The following is an 18,268-nucleotide window of genomic DNA, read 5'->3' on the forward strand; positions in this document are numbered from 1 at the left end:
TAAAAAGCCAGATAACTGGATGCATGTTTGTTAAAAAATAACTTACCACAAACCTTCAAAGTTGATGGTTATAATTGGGAATGTGCTCTAAAAAGCCAACAGAAGGAGCAAAAGGACAGGTACTACCCCATGTCATGTCTGAGAAGGCCACACACTGAAAGTGTTGGAACTTCCGTCTTCTTCCTTCAGGTCAGGGTTCAAACGGAGACCTCGACCAGCAGAGCCCAAGGTCCCTAGATATGTGAATCGAATTAGATGCTTTGGATTCCACAAACCGACTCAAGCAGTATCAGCTAAGTAACTATTCAAATGAACTTTATTAGAGAACTCCCTTCATTTGACATGTTTTTTTTTTTGTTTTCTTTTTAAAAACACCTCACAAACAACAAAGAGCTACCGGGCACCATTGGACACACACGTCTCCACGTTCTCACATCCTCACTCGCGGCCCCCCAGAGTCTTCAGCAGGTGTCATCCACATCAAGAACACACTTACAGATCAGTTCAATTAACATGAAAGCACACACCATACAGCATTCAAATCAGATAATATAAGCAATACAAATATTCATCACAACATTCCACTACAGGTTTTTATATTTCTGCACTTAGACATACTTGGAAGGAAAGAAAAAAAACTTGCAAAGAAAAAAAAAGAAGAAGAAGAAAAAGGGACAAATCTTGAAGTACTAATTAAAGAATGTCCATGTTAGGGGGAGGCGCTTGTCGCATCCGCAGCTTCCACTCACACACTCAGAAAAGCAGTCAAATTGGGCTCTACCACCGCACAACCAGTCCTTTCCACGCGTCTCTCTCCGTTCGCTCACTCATAGCTTCACTCCTCGCCACAAGCCATCCTCAATCGCACTCATCAGTTCTTAAAATGTCAGTTGCGCAGTTCTCGCCATTTTTTTTTTGCTCTTAAAAAAAGTGGATAAAAGTGAAAACACCCACCGTCTCTTAGAACATGCGGAGTGAAGCCGTTCTTTGATGGCATAGCATTTACAGGTGGGAAGAGGGAGAATGATACGGGTATCACCCCAAGAATGCTGCCAAAGAGGAGCTTCGTCGCGGGGAAATGGAAGAGAGGTGAACTGCAGAAGAGATTTCAGTGAAGGCTTTTCCACAGAACTTGACTGCAAATAAAGTTGCACTTGAAAAAAAGACATTTAAGTTTCAACCAGATTCTTTCCAATGCAAGATTGCCTCTCAAGCCGATGGTGACAAAAGCCGGATAATGGTGAACCGCAGACATTCATGCATTTTCTAAATGGGCATTACATTTCACAATACATGCATTAGAGAATCCAGTTGAAATGGATACAAACAAACAAGACAGCAAAAATAGCACTTTAGTCAGAAATCCTGGTAAACAATTCACTTCAACAGTTCCTAAATTAAATCTTTAGCTTTTTTTTTTCCTCCAAATGTACAAAATGTCTTTGACCAAAGTGTTTAGTTTTCAGATACGCATCAACACCAGAAATAAACTTTTGAAAAGACTCATCTCTCTCACAATACTTACCATAGAAACACTTAACTTACATACCCCACCCAGAGGACTTTGACTCCATGCTGGACCCAAACCCTGAGCTAAACCCGCTGCCACTGGTCGTAGAGTTTGACCCTGAGCCCCAGCCCAGACTGGCCGAGCTGGTGCCGTAGTTGCTGTTGCCTGTGCTGAAAGACTGACCCTGGTCCCTGCTCGAACTGGTCCCACTAGAGGTGCTGCCTGAGGTGGATGTCTGTTGCTGGCTCGCCAGCATACCCATCATGCCCCAACTACTTTGCAGAGCAGCCTGAGCAGCGGCCATCATGGCGGGGTTCAGGCTAAATGACCCGAAGTTAGCCAGACTACTGTTAGCGCTGCTCCCCAACCCACTACGGTTGCTACCGAATGCCTGGGCCCCAAAACCGTTTCCAAACCGGGCCGTACGGTCAAACTGCCTATTGCCGTGTTTGGGCTCAGCGTTTGAGATGTGAACACTGACTCCTTTGATGATAAGGTCCTCTCCACAGAGAGACTGGGCAACCTGTCGGGTCAAAACAACAAAAAAAAACAGCACTTAACCCCTTACACGCATCATCTGTTTCTGCTTTTACGTCAATTTAAATGTTTCAGCTCAAACTATGTAGAGAAGGATAACCCAAGTAAATGTAAATGCATTTTGTTAGGAGCAAAACTAAATTAAACTACTTTTCTTCTCTGGTTATGGTTGTCTGACATAAAAACCAGCTTAATTAGCTGAAACATTTAAGTGTGATAGAAAAGCAAAACAAAAATGTATTAGACATAACTGCGTATTTCAACACAGTACCTGATCATCTGCAAATGTCACAAAGGCAAAAGCCCGGAATGGTTTGGGGATGAAGACGTCTGTGACTTCTCCATACTGCATGAAAAACTGGCGCAGGTCGTCTGTGGTCATGTCCTCTGTGCAGCGTCCGACAAACACTTTCCGGCTCCTCAGTGGCTCATCGGGACCTTGCTGTGAATAAACAGCAGAGGGGAAACGTAATTGTTATCGAGTGTTAATAGCAGATTATTTCTGGCCAATATGCAGCTATGTGGATGGACATTACCAGATTCACCTTCGAGTTAGGAAGCTTGCAGTCACACCATCTCCCATCAATCATGTGGCGCTGGGAAATTACTTTTTCCTGAGCTTCGTACTCTGTGAATCTCACAAAACCAAATCCTTTGGAGTTACCAGTCTTAGCATCTCGTTTAACCTGAGAGAACAATAATCAACGATAAACGCATATCCGCATAAAAAGCAATAAAAAAATGGCGCTTTTTCAAACAAAACCATTATGAGACGCACCTGGACCATTATGACTTCACCAAATGTGCTAAAGTAATCCTTCAGGTCCTGTTCAGTTGTTTTCCAGGGCAGACCCAGAACAATCAGGTCAGAGGTCTTCATGTCTCCCCTCTTCATCTTCACAGCCGAAGAGGCATCAATTTCATCCATTTTCCTTTTGTTATCTAAAATTAAATACATAAATTAACCTTGAACAGACATAGAAACCTATTCTCTTCTGACTCTTAACTCTGAACACATCATCTGACACTTTTTAGGTGAGCTTACAATCAAATAGAAATTTTTATCAATCTTTATATGAACAAGGCTGGATTTAGCAATTATCTGCTAGTTTTATGCATCCTATCCGTCTTACCATTAATAATTAAAGGGGTTTGTTGTACCCATGTGTTCCCAGTAAGAGATTGTGTTTTTGTTCCAAAACCCATCAAAGAAATTATTGTAGACTTTTAATTCAGGCAAACAAAATTTGTCGCTGTGATAAGTCACACTGTATTTCATATTTTAACTGGTCCTGTTTTTTTCCTCTTCATGATGCATATTTTGACAGTTATATTTAAACATTTGTATCATATTGTAAAATTAAATCACTTTTGCAGCTATATACATTTTACTTAGCTGATTGTTTATTTGATGAATCAACATGCATGAATCAACATGCAAAATTTGGCTTCCCTGTTTTTCAGCATCTCTTACCCTTATTAAATCTGGACAGAATTATCTTACACAATCTTTATAACAGTTGTTAGTCAGTAAAACATTTATGTTGTTTATATTAATTTAAACAGAAGCTCCGTTACCTTAAAACACTGATTTGAGCAATTTTAGATGTAAATAAATGAACTCTAGCTTAAATTCATTCATTCATAACTTAAATCAGTGTAGAAAATAAAAATAACCAAACTATGTAACTGGACGAAAACTGCTGTGTTCTGACACTTTGAAGATAAGACATTTTGAATAAAAATCAAGCTAAAATACCATTTAGCATTCAAAAATTCAGATTTTAAATGTTATGTATTGCTATGGTGGATGTAGTTCAGAAGACAGAACAGTTTTCATACCTATCCAGAGTTTCAAAATTATTCAACTCTGATAAAGCTAATGTAACACATTGTGACTTTTTCCAAGAGGTGACATTTTTGAAGCTTTCAAATTTCACTGGATGTTTCAGGAAACGGTCTCCAGTTTCGGCTGCTCTGCTCCAACTTGGGAGGGCGTGGACAAAAATAAAAGTTAAGCTTTTTCTTCACACCGCCTGCGGGGAAGCAACACTTACGAAGCCGTCACACAGAGCAAAAATATATTTAGAAGGTTTCCGTGTTTACCTTTTGGGTAGTTCACTACGTATACAACGTTCCCCCATCCGTTTTCTGGCGCGTGCAGGACCCCCTCCACGAGACGCACTCCACGCATGCACTGGGACACGGGGCTCCTGAACCGGAGGCCGCAGGCCCCTGGAAACTGAGCAGCTACTGTTGACAGCAGCACAGTACCGTCGTCCTCGGCCGGGATCTCCATGGGCTCCTCGTTTTCCTCTTCCGCCACCCGAATGTACCCCTCCGCCATTCTCGTATTTAAGAAAAAACTTGCTTTCTGAATGAAAACAGAGAAGCGGTTAGCCCCGCGTTTGTCCGGCTAACCTTAGCTGATGCTAACAGAACTGAATCAGTCAGCCCAATCTGTTGGATCTGTCTGACGGAGAAAAACTTCTCAACTTAACGTCTCTTCCCACAACCACGCCACGATATGTTTAATACCAACTTTCTTCAATAATACCCGTAGATTGTGCTACAGGACGAACATCAGCTTTGTTCTTCCTTTGTTCGATGCAAGACTGGACAGTTGATGTGTCGTCAACACCGGATGACAACAGTTCCAATGTGCTTCTCCGCCGGCGGGAACAAACTTGACAAAACTATTTTCCCTACAAGCTGATGTTCGAAAACTGGAAGGGTTTCAAAAATTTTGCAAATGACTCGTCTCGACTCACAAGTAAAGCAAGACACTCCGCAAAGGTGAATGTTTTTCCACGAGGCGAAAACAGACGACACCACGTAAGGCCTTCCAAAATGGCATGGGCTAAGCGAAGCCGGAAATACGTCACTTGGTTGGGCGGTATCATTTTTAGGAGGGATACTTTTCTGTACTCTGCGTCGTTAAAACGACAAATCAAACTGTCTGTCGTTAGCTGACGAACAAATCGACCATTAGATATTGTAAAACTGCTAATCTATTACAGCATGTTCGTGGCTGTGATGAACTACACCGCAGATAATCAGTTTAATTTGTTGTTTCGCCCCTCGACATGAATCGTTCAGGCAGAATTTTTTCATCAATAGAGGCAACTTCCGTCAGTTGGTTTGTCTGGAAAGGGAAGATGGCGGTTGTCCGCACAACCGAGTAAAGACTGGCATTTATACTAGATCTGTTTCGTTTGGAACAATTCATTTTGGCATAGTTGTCTTAAATACTTTTTACCAGACTAAAAAAAAATAGATTATGAATTTATATCAAATAAAAGCCTTTATTATTGTTTTAAAGAAAAAAAAGTATGAGGACAAAACTTTATGTCTTCAGATTGCAAAAAATATTAAGGTTAATTTTTACATTTTATTGTTAATAGTTTTAAATAGGTCCCATTTAATTTACACTATTTCTAAAATTATATATATATATTCGCATGCATAAGGTAAAGTGTGAAGAAACTCATTTTATAACTATCATACTTGTAAGAATAATGAAGTTGAATTATTTGTTGTTGTTGTTTCTCATTGTTTGGATTCAATTAAAATGAGTCAGTGATTTTGAAAAATAACCACAGATTCCATAGGCCATAAAAAACATCCAAATATTAGTAGGCATATAAAGCGTATAAAATGTGTTGTTTTCTTAACAGTCCATCAGAAGATACCAATTGCATGAAGCTGTTACTGAACTGGAAAGCTCTTTCTGTGAGACTATTGATTCCTAGGTGCACAAAAGTGCCTTATAGTAGTTCCTTCCTCCCAGCACCTGTCAGACTCTATAACCATTACTGTTTATACAATTGTATTCTTTTGATTTATTGATGCAAATTAAATCTATGCTGTAAAATAGATTTATCTACCAAAAGGAGTGCATAAAATTAAGATTCATACACTTCAGACTTCTCTTTCAAAGAACTTAAGATCTTCTGGAAATGTTTTTAGTCTTAACTATTATACGATGACATATATACAGGTTGCAAATGTTATTTTTCTCCATAATAAGTACATGGGTCAGTTTTCAGTATCAAGACCAACAATATTTTTAAAAAGCTGTGGTTTTAAAACTGCTAAAATTATCCACCCTTGTGGTTTAAAGTCCTTTGATCTGAAAAAATTCCAGTGTGGGATTTCTCAAGCTGCTGATTTATGCAGCACTACCTCTCCATCACCTGTTGCTTCACAGAGAGAAAGCCACTAAAATGTTTCCTCCCTCAAAAGAAGAATACTATTTGGAAATATTTCCATGTGGAAAAACAGTCAACCATAGTCCTAATAAAGTGCCACTCTTTTGAGCATGAAGGTGACTTAAGTAATACAATGGTGGCAGATTAACTAATTTGTTATACTTGTATTAATCTATTAAACAGTGTAAATGGATGCCACTTTACTCAACAAGCACAAAAAATAATCTGTACATTGTTTTTGTAGCCCAAGTAATTCTTGATTTTCTAGTTAAATTGATGCTATTTTAAATCCAGATTATGCAACTCAAATTTAAAAATCCTAATGCCCAACAAAAAAAAAAAGAATTAGCAAAGCTATCCTAAAATATTTTCCCCTTGCACCATTTAACTAAAACTTAATTTTATGAAAGTTATTACCCTTGCAGATGGAATTGTTTAAAACTCAGAGAGATTAGTGGTTAAAAATAACTAGTTACAGCTTGATGAACGTTAACGCAAAAACATGTAAAAGTCGATTAAAGATAATGCACCTAAAGAGATCTCAAACAGCTTTTTATTACATTTTTCAATCAATAACAGTACAATTTAGTACAGTATCTATCTTGCATCCAGCTCACCGTGGAACACCAACAGACTGAAATGAAATACAAAAAGTGGAAAGGTACATAAGGGTGCAGAGCTCTATATAATTAATGGAAAGAGAAAAGGAGAATCCATCTCAGTTGAATCGCATTTTCACTTGTGGCCACACACGAATACGTCACATTTATTGTACATCATTGCAGAAAAGAAAGAAATGTGAAAGTATCTCACAACCTTCACAAAAGTGCTTCTGTATACAGTGAAATGGCATTCAGATGCTCCGATTTTCAGTTTAAGACCCAAAAAGAAAATAAAAATGTACAAAAGTTTTAGTATGGACAGTTCGTGAGGACATTTTTGTTCCATTGAGAGTGAAGATTGAAAGGAGAGGATAGATTTCTCACAATGATTGTTATAATTAAAAAAAAAATGGCATCAATAGAACTGGTAAGCATAATTTACACTGAGTATGAAGTTAATATCAAGCCTTTCATCATTCTTGCCCACTCTGGTGCATAGCATTACCAGTATTAGTACATGATGTATGCAGAGTTTGAGCCAAAAAAATGGCCTCTATTAAGTTCAATCAATAGGTTAACTCTCCGTTTTGGTAACAAAAGAAAATCTAGGATTTTTTGCACCATTGAAAGCAAGTCTACAGCATGCACATCTAAATTAACTCATGGCAGACAAAATTTTATGTCTTAACTTAAAACATCAGACCATTATTTTCAGACATTGATTTGTACATTTCATTCACAGAGTTGTCACTGCAGTCCCAAGCAAAGGAAGTGTGTATTTAAGTCAGGTGAGGTGTTTCACTCAAAGTGGATACAGAACACAAAACCCCTTCTATATAGTAAATTCAAGCCATGCCTTATTAAACTCTGAATCTAAATCACTACCCTGCCCTTCCCCACCAAAAGTCAAAAAGGCATGTACGAGAATTGAGGGGTTTAACTGGATAGTTTTCCTCATAATAACTCCGTTTGTACTGGAATGAGCATTCATAACTTATAGCATGTGCCTGGTTAATTAACAATGTTATTAGTTTAGAGGCAAAGCTTCATGTGCAAAAAGCCGTGATGGAACAAAAACAGCTAGAATATAAATACATCCTGGACATTTTCGAAAGCTGCTCGTGTAATATGATCCAAGCTTTTACTTCTGCGTGTTTTTTTTTTTCTTTTTCTCATATGATTTACCTGGATTACAAAGACAAGCTGTAATTCAAACATATCTAAAACCACTAAAGAAATATGACAAAGAGAAAAGCCATCAAGAATAATAAACCGTCAGAATAGAAATCTTAAAAAAAAAAAAAAAGTTAAATAATTTGTACAATTACACTCCAACATTTGCTTTCAAGACGCACACATTTGCATGGGATGATAGTGTTGTTTTCTCTTTCAAGGTAACATAAAATGGTCCAAGAAGGAATGCACAAGTTTCTGATTTGATACCACAGGAGATCCTTTCTTAACTAGGTGATAAACAATTGTGCTCTTCTTTGTGTAGGAAAGGCATTGGTTTCCCTTCGTTTTTGTGGTGTCCAAGTCAGTTTAAACAGTGTTGAAGATGACGCTGTGAACATTCTCAAGTTGTAATGGTCTTCCAGTCAACTTTGGAGTTAAAAGAACATCTGGGGAACAAAGAAAGATATTTTGAGAAACAACAGAAGAGAGAGAGTCATGTAGGAACAGGGAAGCAGAATAGCATACAGATGTTTATGCTGAGCAGGCCCATGAATTCTCAGAATATTTATTAAAGTCGAGATAAACTAATCGTCTTCGATTAGAGATGCACTGAGAAATCGGCTGGTGATCGGAATCGGACGATTCTCCTGCCCTGACCGGCGATCAGCTGGTTAGAAACTCAAAAGTCCAACTGATCCATTTACAGTGAATGAACTGATCCTACATGCCAAAAGGAGTGTAAAACTGCACTTTTTAATAAGGATGGTGCCCTGAGGCATTTAAATGAAGTCAGAGGAAACTGATGTAAGAAGGTATATACAAGGAACCTTTTCTGTGACATAAGATGTCTTTGTGGTTCAAAAAGCTGAGAGAAAGACAGCAAGACCTCCAGCTGAGAACAGAAAGACTGAACAAAGTACAGTATAGTCTGAACTGCTACTTCTGTCTAAAACTTTGAAGCGTTGGCAGCCTTTAGGAAATTTCAGAGTTTAATTCTATAGAGATTACACAGAAGTATTTTATAGAGATGTTAGCAACATGTTAATAGCAAACATGACACTTTGGCTATCATAAAAAAGCTAATGTCCGTACAATAAAGGAAGGCTGGCAAAAGGTAGTTAAAATAATGTTCCTAAAGCAAAATTAGAATCTGATGAAGTTAGTATCAGCAGGTAAAAGCTTAAAGAGCAGAAATAGAAAGTTGGCTTCAAAATTCTGATCGGTGCATCTCTACCTTTAATGCAAATACGACAAAAAGAACCTTCAGGCTTCAATTCCAGATCTTCAGAAAACTGTCCCAGGATCCCGTTGCAACTGCCATGCCATCATCAGTAACTCCCAGGCAGCTAACGCGGTTGTCATGTCCAGCCAACACACCTGGAAAAAAAAAAAAAAAAAAAAAAAAGAACTATCAGTTGTCAGGTCTGACAAAACAGTGTGGTGTCACACTAACAGGTCAGATCACTTTGGGAGTTTATTGACTTCATTCTTAGCTCAAAACAGAGTAGAACTTTTAACATACAACTAAACCTTAGTGTTGTAAATCTGAAAGAATTTTGACCTTTCAAAGTTTAAAATTGAAATGAAGTAATTTCAGGATTTTATGAGACTTTAAGAGGCCTCAGGAAAAATAAATGGTAAAAAATGTACTTGTCTAGAAACTTCCTGTGATGTTAAGATCCTTTAAAGAAACTATTTGACAACTGTACTTCCTGGTTTCTTCTACATGTTTTAGCCATTTCCCAGCAGCCACTCCCACAACTTAATGAATGGGTGGTTGACAGGTATCTGAAGCATCTGGTAAGGTAGTGCAAGCCTTCGAATGAAGCGTGGGAACCACTGTTCATACTGTTAGCCTGCCTGCTGACAAAGGGAGAACTTCATCTTGCTGCCATTAAGATGGCTGCTGATTGATGCAGAATATTAACTCTAATCATTACAAATGTTTAGGTTTCAAACCAAATGTTCCAGCTGTTAACCAGCACATTCCCGAAAATGATTTTTATTGCACACATGATCCTGCTACTAATCTGATTTTAAACGCACCATCCATCTTTAGCTTTCAAGGTAAAAACTTCACCCACTCTACCAGTGATGGGTTACTGATAAGCGACAGAAAAGTGAGCTGACACCATTTTTGTACAAAATGTAATGTAATAAAAGAGTCTATTTGAGACAAACTTGTTTAAGACATTGCCCAGTTGCTTACCAGCACGGTCAGCTTTTAGTGTGTCCCACACATTACAGTTGAAGTCATCATATCCGGCCAGAAGAAGGCGGCCACTCTTGGAGAATGCAACAGAGGTAATGCCACATATGATGTTGTCATGAGAGTAGATCATCAGCTCTTGATCAGCTCGCAGATCAAACAGCCTGCAGGTGGCATCATCAGAGCCCGTGGCAAAGGCATTGCCATTAGGGAAGAACTGAAACGTACAAATGCAATTAAAGCACAACAGCGGTACAGAACTTGGCCACATTAAGAATGTGCATTTAAAAAGAGAAGCAGAGCTTGAACGACTTACACAGATAGCATTAATGTCAGACTCATGGCCAGTGAAAGTCTGCCTGCACATCCCCTCTCGAACATCCCAGAGTTTAGCAGAGGCATCGCAAGCACCAGAGACGAATGACCGAGTGTCGGGGCTAAGAGACAGGCTCATGACATCACCTGTGTGTCCAGCAAATGTGGTCGTCTGCTGGCCTGTCTCGATGTCCCAAAGTGCACTGTGAAAAATAACAAGACAGTCAGACTGTTCTCTGTTCCCTTCATAGAAAAATACTTGGACAAATTAAGAGTTTCTAGCTATGTTTTTTAACTTACCAAGTGGTATCTCCAGAGCTTGTAACAATCTGGTTGTCGTCAAGAAAGCGACAGCAGGACAGGTATCCTAACAGTCAAATAACCAGCAGATAAATTTGATAAATAACCCTAAAATCCAATGTGGTTTTATGTAAACTTATACTTGTATACAAATAGACTGTATTTGTGAAGTATCCTATACCTGTATGTCCTGCGAGCTCACGGCTCACACGTACATTCCCCTCACGTGTTTTCAGGTTGTAAATGGAGCAGATGTTGTCTAAGCCACCACAGGCCACATAGTTTCCTGAAGGTGCATATGCACAAGTCATGACCCAGGAAGATCGAAGTGGAATGGCATGAACCTGCAGGACACAGCAACACACACAGAAAACTGTTAGTTCAGAGAAAATACTAGTTTGAAGCAAGAATTTTCTGTTTTTGATGGCAGAAAAGATAGAAATTTAAACAGATGAGAAGCTTGTTTAACTTTAAACAAAAAGAATGCCAGTAAAAACATGTAAAACTAATCAAATCTCAGTACTGCTAAAGTTTTTCCTACAAAATGTGACTTCATTTTTATAATGCAGCAAATATTACTGAAAACCAACTCTAAAAAAGAAACAAAAAACTTGAAATGAGATTTTATAATCTCTGAAGATATTAAGGTATACAATAGGGGAAGCAAGCCCATCTTTCCCATCTTGTATATGGATAAGGTAGACGTGCTTTGCTGCATGTCTACTCTACCTCTACCCATGTCCTGTCTAATCTACAACAAATAAAAGTCAGTAGTGCCAGAAAAAAACTTAAAAGGGTATTGGGCAGAGATTTGACCTTGATTGGAACTGACCAGTCAGACTCAAAATCCTCTCTGAACTATTAGGTGACTCAGATAACAATCTTCAATTTGGAGGCCGTTATTTAAATTCAAAGCCTCCAACTAAGTGATGTTCAATACCAAAGACTTGTAGGTGACATGTCTGTGGTTAAATCAGGCTGAGAGACCAAAACTTAAAGCAGATAACAGGAAGGTTGAATAAAGTGCCAGAAAGTCATTCTACGGTTAAGAATTTAAGCTTTCAAACTGTTTGGATTTGGAAATATTTGCAGCTTTTTGGGAAGAGCTATGGTAAGGATGCATCGTCTTCAGGAAATCCACAGTTACTGGAGTTTTAATAATGACGGCCATACTAATCATTAATGCAAAGGCTAAAACTGTCAAAACTGCTGCCTTTTGTTATAAAGTGACATTTTTCTTTCTCTTTTTTTTTTTTTTTTTTTACATCAACTGCTATCTCACAGTCGTTTTTCCTCCTATTGTGAATAATTAATTACTTCTATCAGCAGGAAGGCTAAGAAATATATTCTGAATGCTGTGCTAACATGTTCTTGTAATATAGTTCTTTAAAAAACTGGCATAGACATAAATTTAAATTAGCAGATCAAAACTTAGCATCAGCAACAAAACTGCTTGCTGCACCTTTAATAAATAGCTCACTTTTTTGTGCTTAAGCAAAGTGTACAGGTTAGAAAAGACTGGCATATGCGTACACCAGAAGAACAACTAATATTTTATTACACATAAAAAAAAAATTGCTGTGAGTTTACCTAAGGCATTTTAATGTACTAAAAAGAACACAAATGAAAACCCAACTCATCAGTTCTGTTTCAAGAACTAAAGTACCGTCTTCAGCACATAAAAAATGGGTGTTACAGTATAATTCTGTTTTTGCTTGGATCAGTTCAAAGAACCACCAATAAACTAATTTCTTCTTCTGAAAGAGGAACATATTTATTTATGGAATAAAAAAATCAATTGTGCAAAAATAAAATTACTGATTTATGCATCCATACTGCTTCACATTACATTTTTACTGTATCCTAAAATGAAACTCACCTTGTTTGTGGTATAGCTATCCCAAATAATGAGTTTTCCATCTTGAGAGGCGCTGACCAAAAGCCTAAAAACAGGAGCAGGAACAACATTAGACAGCTGTAAAATCATTTCAGCTAAAAATCTGTTTAGAAAATAACGTTGACGTACCTGGAGTCTGTCCCCCAGTGCATGGCATAGATTTTGGCCAAATGACCCCGCAGCGTTCGTCTTGTACGCATCTGGATTCGGCCAACAGCTTCGATATTAGCTGTAATCTGCAAAGCATTACAGACTTTTGTTAGGCTCAGAATTCTACTGTATTCACAATGATTCTTTCTGAGCAAAACACTCTGTCAGTCATTACCTGTGATAGTGTGGCATCTGCACATGCTTTTCTAGCATCCTGGAAAAAAGAGAATTTAGCTCTGTAGAATATTTACATTTGTACATGTGCAAACTTCTACATGGACAATTGAATTTTGTTACTTACTCTTATCTGATTTTTGAGCTGCTCTGCCTCTTGACGCAACTGGTCCAGTTCACTCATCTTATCTTGCTTTTTTAATTACCTTACTCCAACTACCAGGGCACTTGTTTTTCTTAAAACAGACAAAAGAAAAGGGAACAGAAAAAGGTAAACATACATGGTCAATCTATTTTTAAGAGCAACAGCAACATTATATTTAAAGTTAGTTTAGAAATCTTAAATGCAAAATGGTAAGGGCCTAAAAGCAATTTTAACCAGCAGATAGAATAAAATGAACAACATACAGCTCCCTGTTCAACCTTATAATTCTGCTGCAATGTCGATGTGTCCTGACACACAATTCAGATCAGCAGACAAATCCTGTTAAGGCATGACTTTCCTGTGATCCGAAAAGCAGTCATTATCCTGTTGACCTCAATCCCTGGGATAGTCAGAATTTTTGCCAAGTGATCAATAAGCCACTTATATTAATACAGCACCAAGAGAATGTCTAAATGTCCATCTAATAGAGTAAATATATTCAATCCAAGCCTTAAAACTAGTTTTTATGCTCATACTAAACCATCTAATGCCTCTATCAAAAGTTTAGAATGCAATTAGATTAATTGGCTTACAAAACAAAAGTATTTAGTTTGAGACGATTCTTATGCAACGGCTCATTAAACTGTATGACAAAAACTTTAAAAATAGCAAATCCCTAACAGTACTTTTTATTTGTAGGTAGTCGCAAATTACTTAAAGATTGCAATTATAATTTAATACAGCTTTTTATTACTCCAACTACAACTGGGAACACATAATTACACTCCATTGTTTGTGATTATTAATATTTAAAACTATCATTCGTGGCCCTCTGCCAGAGTTGATGGATTTTCTGACAGTGGGAAACATTAACAATCTATGAGTGAAAGGGAACATTTTTTTTAAAATATCTCTTCTGCAAGCTAGGTTTCTATAGACATTAAGCATAACCTTTAAAAAGATACGCCTGACATGAGCTTTAAGTATAAATTAAATTCTATCCAGTAGCCAAATCTAAATCAATTAAAGCTTCACTAATGACCCCACCCAAGACAAACTATAAATAACGACAGCGTGAGATAAGCGATAAACAGCTAGGAGTTTGCTTCTCAGTTCCCTTACCTGTTGTCTTTCAGTCAGTACACTAATGTCACTGCGGTTGCAGGACTTGTTTGACAATCTTCTCTACCCGTCTACATCATCTTTCAGATTTGCTGATTGGTTGACCTTTCTAACAAAGATGATCCTCTTACGCTCATTAATCTTGTAATAAAGCGTGTCATGGAATATAGTTATTATTTAGTTACATCCAGAGACAGGAGAATGCAATCTTTATCATGATAGAATTTAAAGTTAATATCTAAACTCAGATTTAACTGCTTTGTACTTTTTCAATTAACTTGATCAATTTTCAGATAATTCTGTTTATTGAAGTCTAATTTGTAATATTCCCACAAGTGTAACTGAAACATTGTTAAGCTTGCTATGTGTAAATCTATAATCAATTATTTATGCTCAACATTATTATTAACACAGTTCTAATATTTTTATACGTAAATTATGTAGCCCTAATCTTTTGTGAATAGTTGCACATTTCCCTGCACACACACACACACACACACACATATATCTTTGATTAGTTTTTGTGGTTTTAAATCTAATATAGAATATTTTTATTATTGAACACTGATTATAGAAACAACAACAAAACCCTTCCACTTCCAGTTTTATCTGATGCGCCTGAAAGCATTTGGAGAATGTTGTTTAATTTGGGTTTCAGAACCACATTACTTTGGTCTCAGATATGATACCAACTATTTCAGCAGCAGTCCGAATCACTTTCAGTACCCGTTAAAAGTGTTACAGCCCTTTTATTCTACAAAGTTCGTTTAATTAATTAGACTTCTTTCTAACTTAGATGTAATTTGCATTCACAACTTGAACTTTGATGTGTAACACCTTTGTGCCGTAACCAAATTTTACATATCCCACATCGAGAACAGAAATAGCTGCACATTTCCCATTAAGATCTGTGGATGCCTACAGTTACGGAGTTCCTCTCTCTCATCACTTCTCCTTTCCAAGCGCCTGATCAGGGTCAGCTGACTGGCTGATAAACAATGAGCAGTAGCAAACAGCCTGGAGTGGCAGCTCACTAGCTGTTTCCAAGTCCTGCAAGGCTTAAAGAGATGTGTTTGTTTGCAATTGCTGAAAGTGAAGCTGCAATTTAACCAACTTAGAGGAAAGAGGGGCACATCTGCTTACAAAAGACAGCCAAGTTCTGATAATGCAATGTTTTACAGATCTAAAGCTGGATCATGGAACAGGCCATAACCAGCAATATCACTGAGCAACTCCATAATCCTAAAAGCTGAAATCCTCAGTCAATGAGTCCCTAATCCAATCCATGTCTGCTAACAGAAATAATAGCAAAGCCAGTGCAGGCATTAGAAATATGTTTTCAGCTTAATAAAAGGATGAGTTTAATCTTAATTCTTTCATAAACACATGAAAAAAAAATCCAGGCACTCAGAAAAAGTGCCTAGATTAATGGCTGCCATTACAGTCACTGTCCTTAGGCAGAAATTCTCTTTTAGTTCTTGTACAGAGAGGGGGAAATGTACATTATTAAATAATACATACATAAACTTAATACAAAAAATTAAACAATGAGTTTGGATATTAAAGGTTTAACAGAAATTATGCAATATTTAACAGGCAGCTGTAGAATAAACTGCATTAACAAACCTGACAAGTAATCTCTTAGTGTTTGCAGTGTGCATGTTGAACCAACACTGTATTCAGTGTGCAAACAGCTACGGAAGAAGTTCTGTGTAAGCACTGTGATTTGCCTTCAACACTGTTACAAACAAATCAAATACTTTGCATTGTATTTGAATGCCTCTCTGAAAGCTGTTCAGTTAGTTTGTTGTTCGTGTTGTTTGTAAGGTGAGAACATTTCAGTAATTCCGCATAACATTGCGTCAAGAGGTTACAATCAGATTGCTGGTGTCAAAGTCCAATCAAATATATGCATTTAGTTAGCGACTAAATGCATGCACTAATAAAAATGTGAGAAGATGCAGCTAAACGCCATCTTGCATACTGCTGTCTGCTAGTTAGCTTTGCTAACAGATTGTCGGTGTAGGCCTACAGGCAGGGCAACGCTCATATTCGGAAGAAAAACTCACATAAACGCTCAAATTTCTATATTCCACTTACGCGTCAACAAAGATTTACCGGAAATGTAGTCTAACCTCAAGTTTCTATTAAATTTACGCCACTGAAACCGAACGGCTACATCGTCTAATGCAAAAATAACGAAACCACAGCCGCTTTCAGGGAGGACTCCGCTGATCTTCCGCAATTACACGGAGTGCTATGGAGTTAGCTTTTAAGCCAACACCGGATAAACCCAGAAAGTGTCTTGTTTACCGTCCCAGAGAAATCCACTTACTCGGACACCACCAATCTCTTTAAACGCTACTGGGCCCGGCTAATTTAATTGCACCGTATCAGAATATTTACGGGGTTGTTTAATCTTGTAGTAAAACCCAAGAGTGAAGGTATTAAAAAATAAAGAAAAAAAAAAAACAGCAAGGTCGGGCGGCGGTGGCCTGAATCGCCACAGTGAGATAAATGTAAATAACACATTCGGGGTGTTTCATTTTTCCCCCAAATAAAGTAAACAAAATTTGCCATTATATGTTGTAGAAATTTAGATGTTTCCAAGGAAAGGCGGTGCACCTCTGGGGCCGAAGTAAGCTAACGTATTGGCTTCCAAAAACAGGGTGTTAACGCGCCCACATTAATGTTCCTTCTATGTTGACTTTTTACAAGCATAATTAAAGAAAGCTAATACTGCTAAGGTACATAATTATGCCATATTAGTAAATCGGTTATTATTGTCATTTACAAACATCTGATAGCAAATTTGTTTACAGGACGTTTGATTCAGCCCAACCCTATGTGTCAACCTGAATCCACGGCAACATCTTTACATTGAAGATTACAATATTATTACACTTTGCATGCAACATATACAACATGCGATGTTCCTTATTATTTTTGAAATATATTTTTTCAAATTTTCAGGCGACTTTGTGGCTTTGAGACTCGTATTTTAGGCCAAAGAAGCACCTCCCTTGACTGGGCCATTATTGCCTTCACTGACAGCAGTTTTGAAAGGCTAACAAGAACGCTGCTTTAACGAATCCCAGAACCTTTCGGCGACATTAAGAGTACTTAATGTTTCGTAATTGCCTGGATGTAAGACATAAAAATGGTTCCCACTATCTATCCACCCGCTCCTGACACAAAGTTCCGAGATTAACCCCCACCCTTACTGGAAACACTCATGCAAGCGCTCATTATAAAATAAGCTTATCGTTAGCAAACCGATGCTAACCGATGGCTAAGAGGCTAGCTGCTGCTACCCCACCCCCGGGCAGTTCGATTATACCACAATTCACCAGCTAATGGGATTAACATTTAACTGTTAAACTGCAATAACGCAATATAATAGTTTGGTTTTGCCTTACCTGATTCAATCTGCGCCCGTTTTTGCGTTTTGGCATTGACTGGAAACCAAGACGGCGTATTCCTCCGATCCACGCATCAACGAACAGCACAGTGCTAGCTTTCTAACTAGCTAAGCCAGCTAGCGTAGATTTCTGAGGAGCAGCCCTTCCCGAACGCAGGCTACGGCTGGGGAGCTTGACAACCAGGCGGAGAGGGGAGGGGGTGGGGGAAATCACACCCACAAGCCTTGTGTAGATGACAGTGCACTCGGTCAACCCAGCTAATTTCAAAAGTCACTATTCCTCACTAATAAGGGAGCCTGGACTCTCACCTTCGCAAAACCCAACACCTGCCCTGTCCGTAGTATGTCTCAAGCAGCCATCGACCGATGAGATGGGCGCGGTAACCCTGCAGTCGGCGCTGGGAAACCCCACGTTGCAGCAGCGATAGAAAGAGCAGCTTCGATTCGATTGGAGTGTTTTTACTGAAGACGCAACTCTTAATTGTTTCTTTCCAGCTGT

The 18,268-nt window shown here is 38.2% G+C and overlaps 2 protein-coding genes across 7 annotated transcripts; both read right to left on the reverse strand.

Moving 5' to 3' along the window:
* Positions 1–294: 294 nt before the first annotated feature.
* On the reverse strand, positions 295–4,919 carry tardbpb (TAR DNA binding protein b). Of its 3 annotated transcripts, none has more exons than XM_055022600.1 (6): positions 4,819–4,915; positions 4,154–4,421; positions 2,826–2,989; positions 2,593–2,733; positions 2,319–2,489; positions 295–2,033 (listed from the first exon to the last, which is right to left on the reverse strand). In XM_055022600.1, exons 2-6 carry the CDS (start codon positions 4,392–4,394, stop codon positions 1,542–1,544), a joined length of 1,209 nt encoding a protein of 402 aa, XP_054878575.1. In that variant the 5' UTR covers positions 4,395–4,421; positions 4,819–4,915; the 3' UTR covers positions 295–1,541. The 3 variants fall into 3 exon arrangements, with proteins under 3 accessions (XP_054878575.1, XP_054878569.1, XP_054878578.1); XM_055022594.1 differs by having other exon boundaries at positions 2,584–2,733; XM_055022603.1 differs by having other exon boundaries at positions 2,584–2,733; positions 4,154–4,919.
* Positions 4,920–6,793: 1,874 nt separating this feature from the next.
* Positions 6,794–18,182, reverse strand: gnb1b (guanine nucleotide binding protein (G protein), beta polypeptide 1b). Of its 4 annotated transcripts, XM_055027039.1 has the most exons (12): positions 18,079–18,182; positions 17,768–17,993; positions 13,209–13,317; positions 13,083–13,121; positions 12,887–12,993; positions 12,740–12,803; positions 11,042–11,204; positions 10,861–10,927; positions 10,562–10,763; positions 10,246–10,462; positions 9,271–9,413; positions 6,794–8,482 (listed from the first exon to the last, which is right to left on the reverse strand). In XM_055027039.1, the coding sequence occupies exons 3-11, from the start codon at positions 13,263–13,265 to the stop codon at positions 9,307–9,309; spliced, it is 1,023 nt and encodes a 340-aa protein (XP_054883014.1). In that variant the 5' UTR covers positions 13,266–13,317; positions 17,768–17,993; positions 18,079–18,182; the 3' UTR covers positions 6,794–8,482; positions 9,271–9,306. The 4 variants fall into 4 exon arrangements, with proteins under 4 accessions (XP_054883014.1, XP_054883016.1, XP_054883012.1 ...); XM_055027041.1 differs by having other exon boundaries at positions 9,298–9,413; positions 17,768–18,158; XM_055027037.1 differs by having other exon boundaries at positions 17,768–18,158.
* Positions 18,183–18,268: the final 86 nt, after the last annotated feature.

This window comes from Poeciliopsis prolifica, unplaced genomic scaffold (genome assembly GCF_027474105.1).
Source record: "Poeciliopsis prolifica strain line A6 unplaced genomic scaffold, Auburn_PproV2 SCAFFOLD003, whole genome shotgun sequence".
NCBI classification, from domain to species: Eukaryota; Metazoa; Chordata; class Actinopteri; order Cyprinodontiformes; family Poeciliidae; genus Poeciliopsis; species Poeciliopsis prolifica.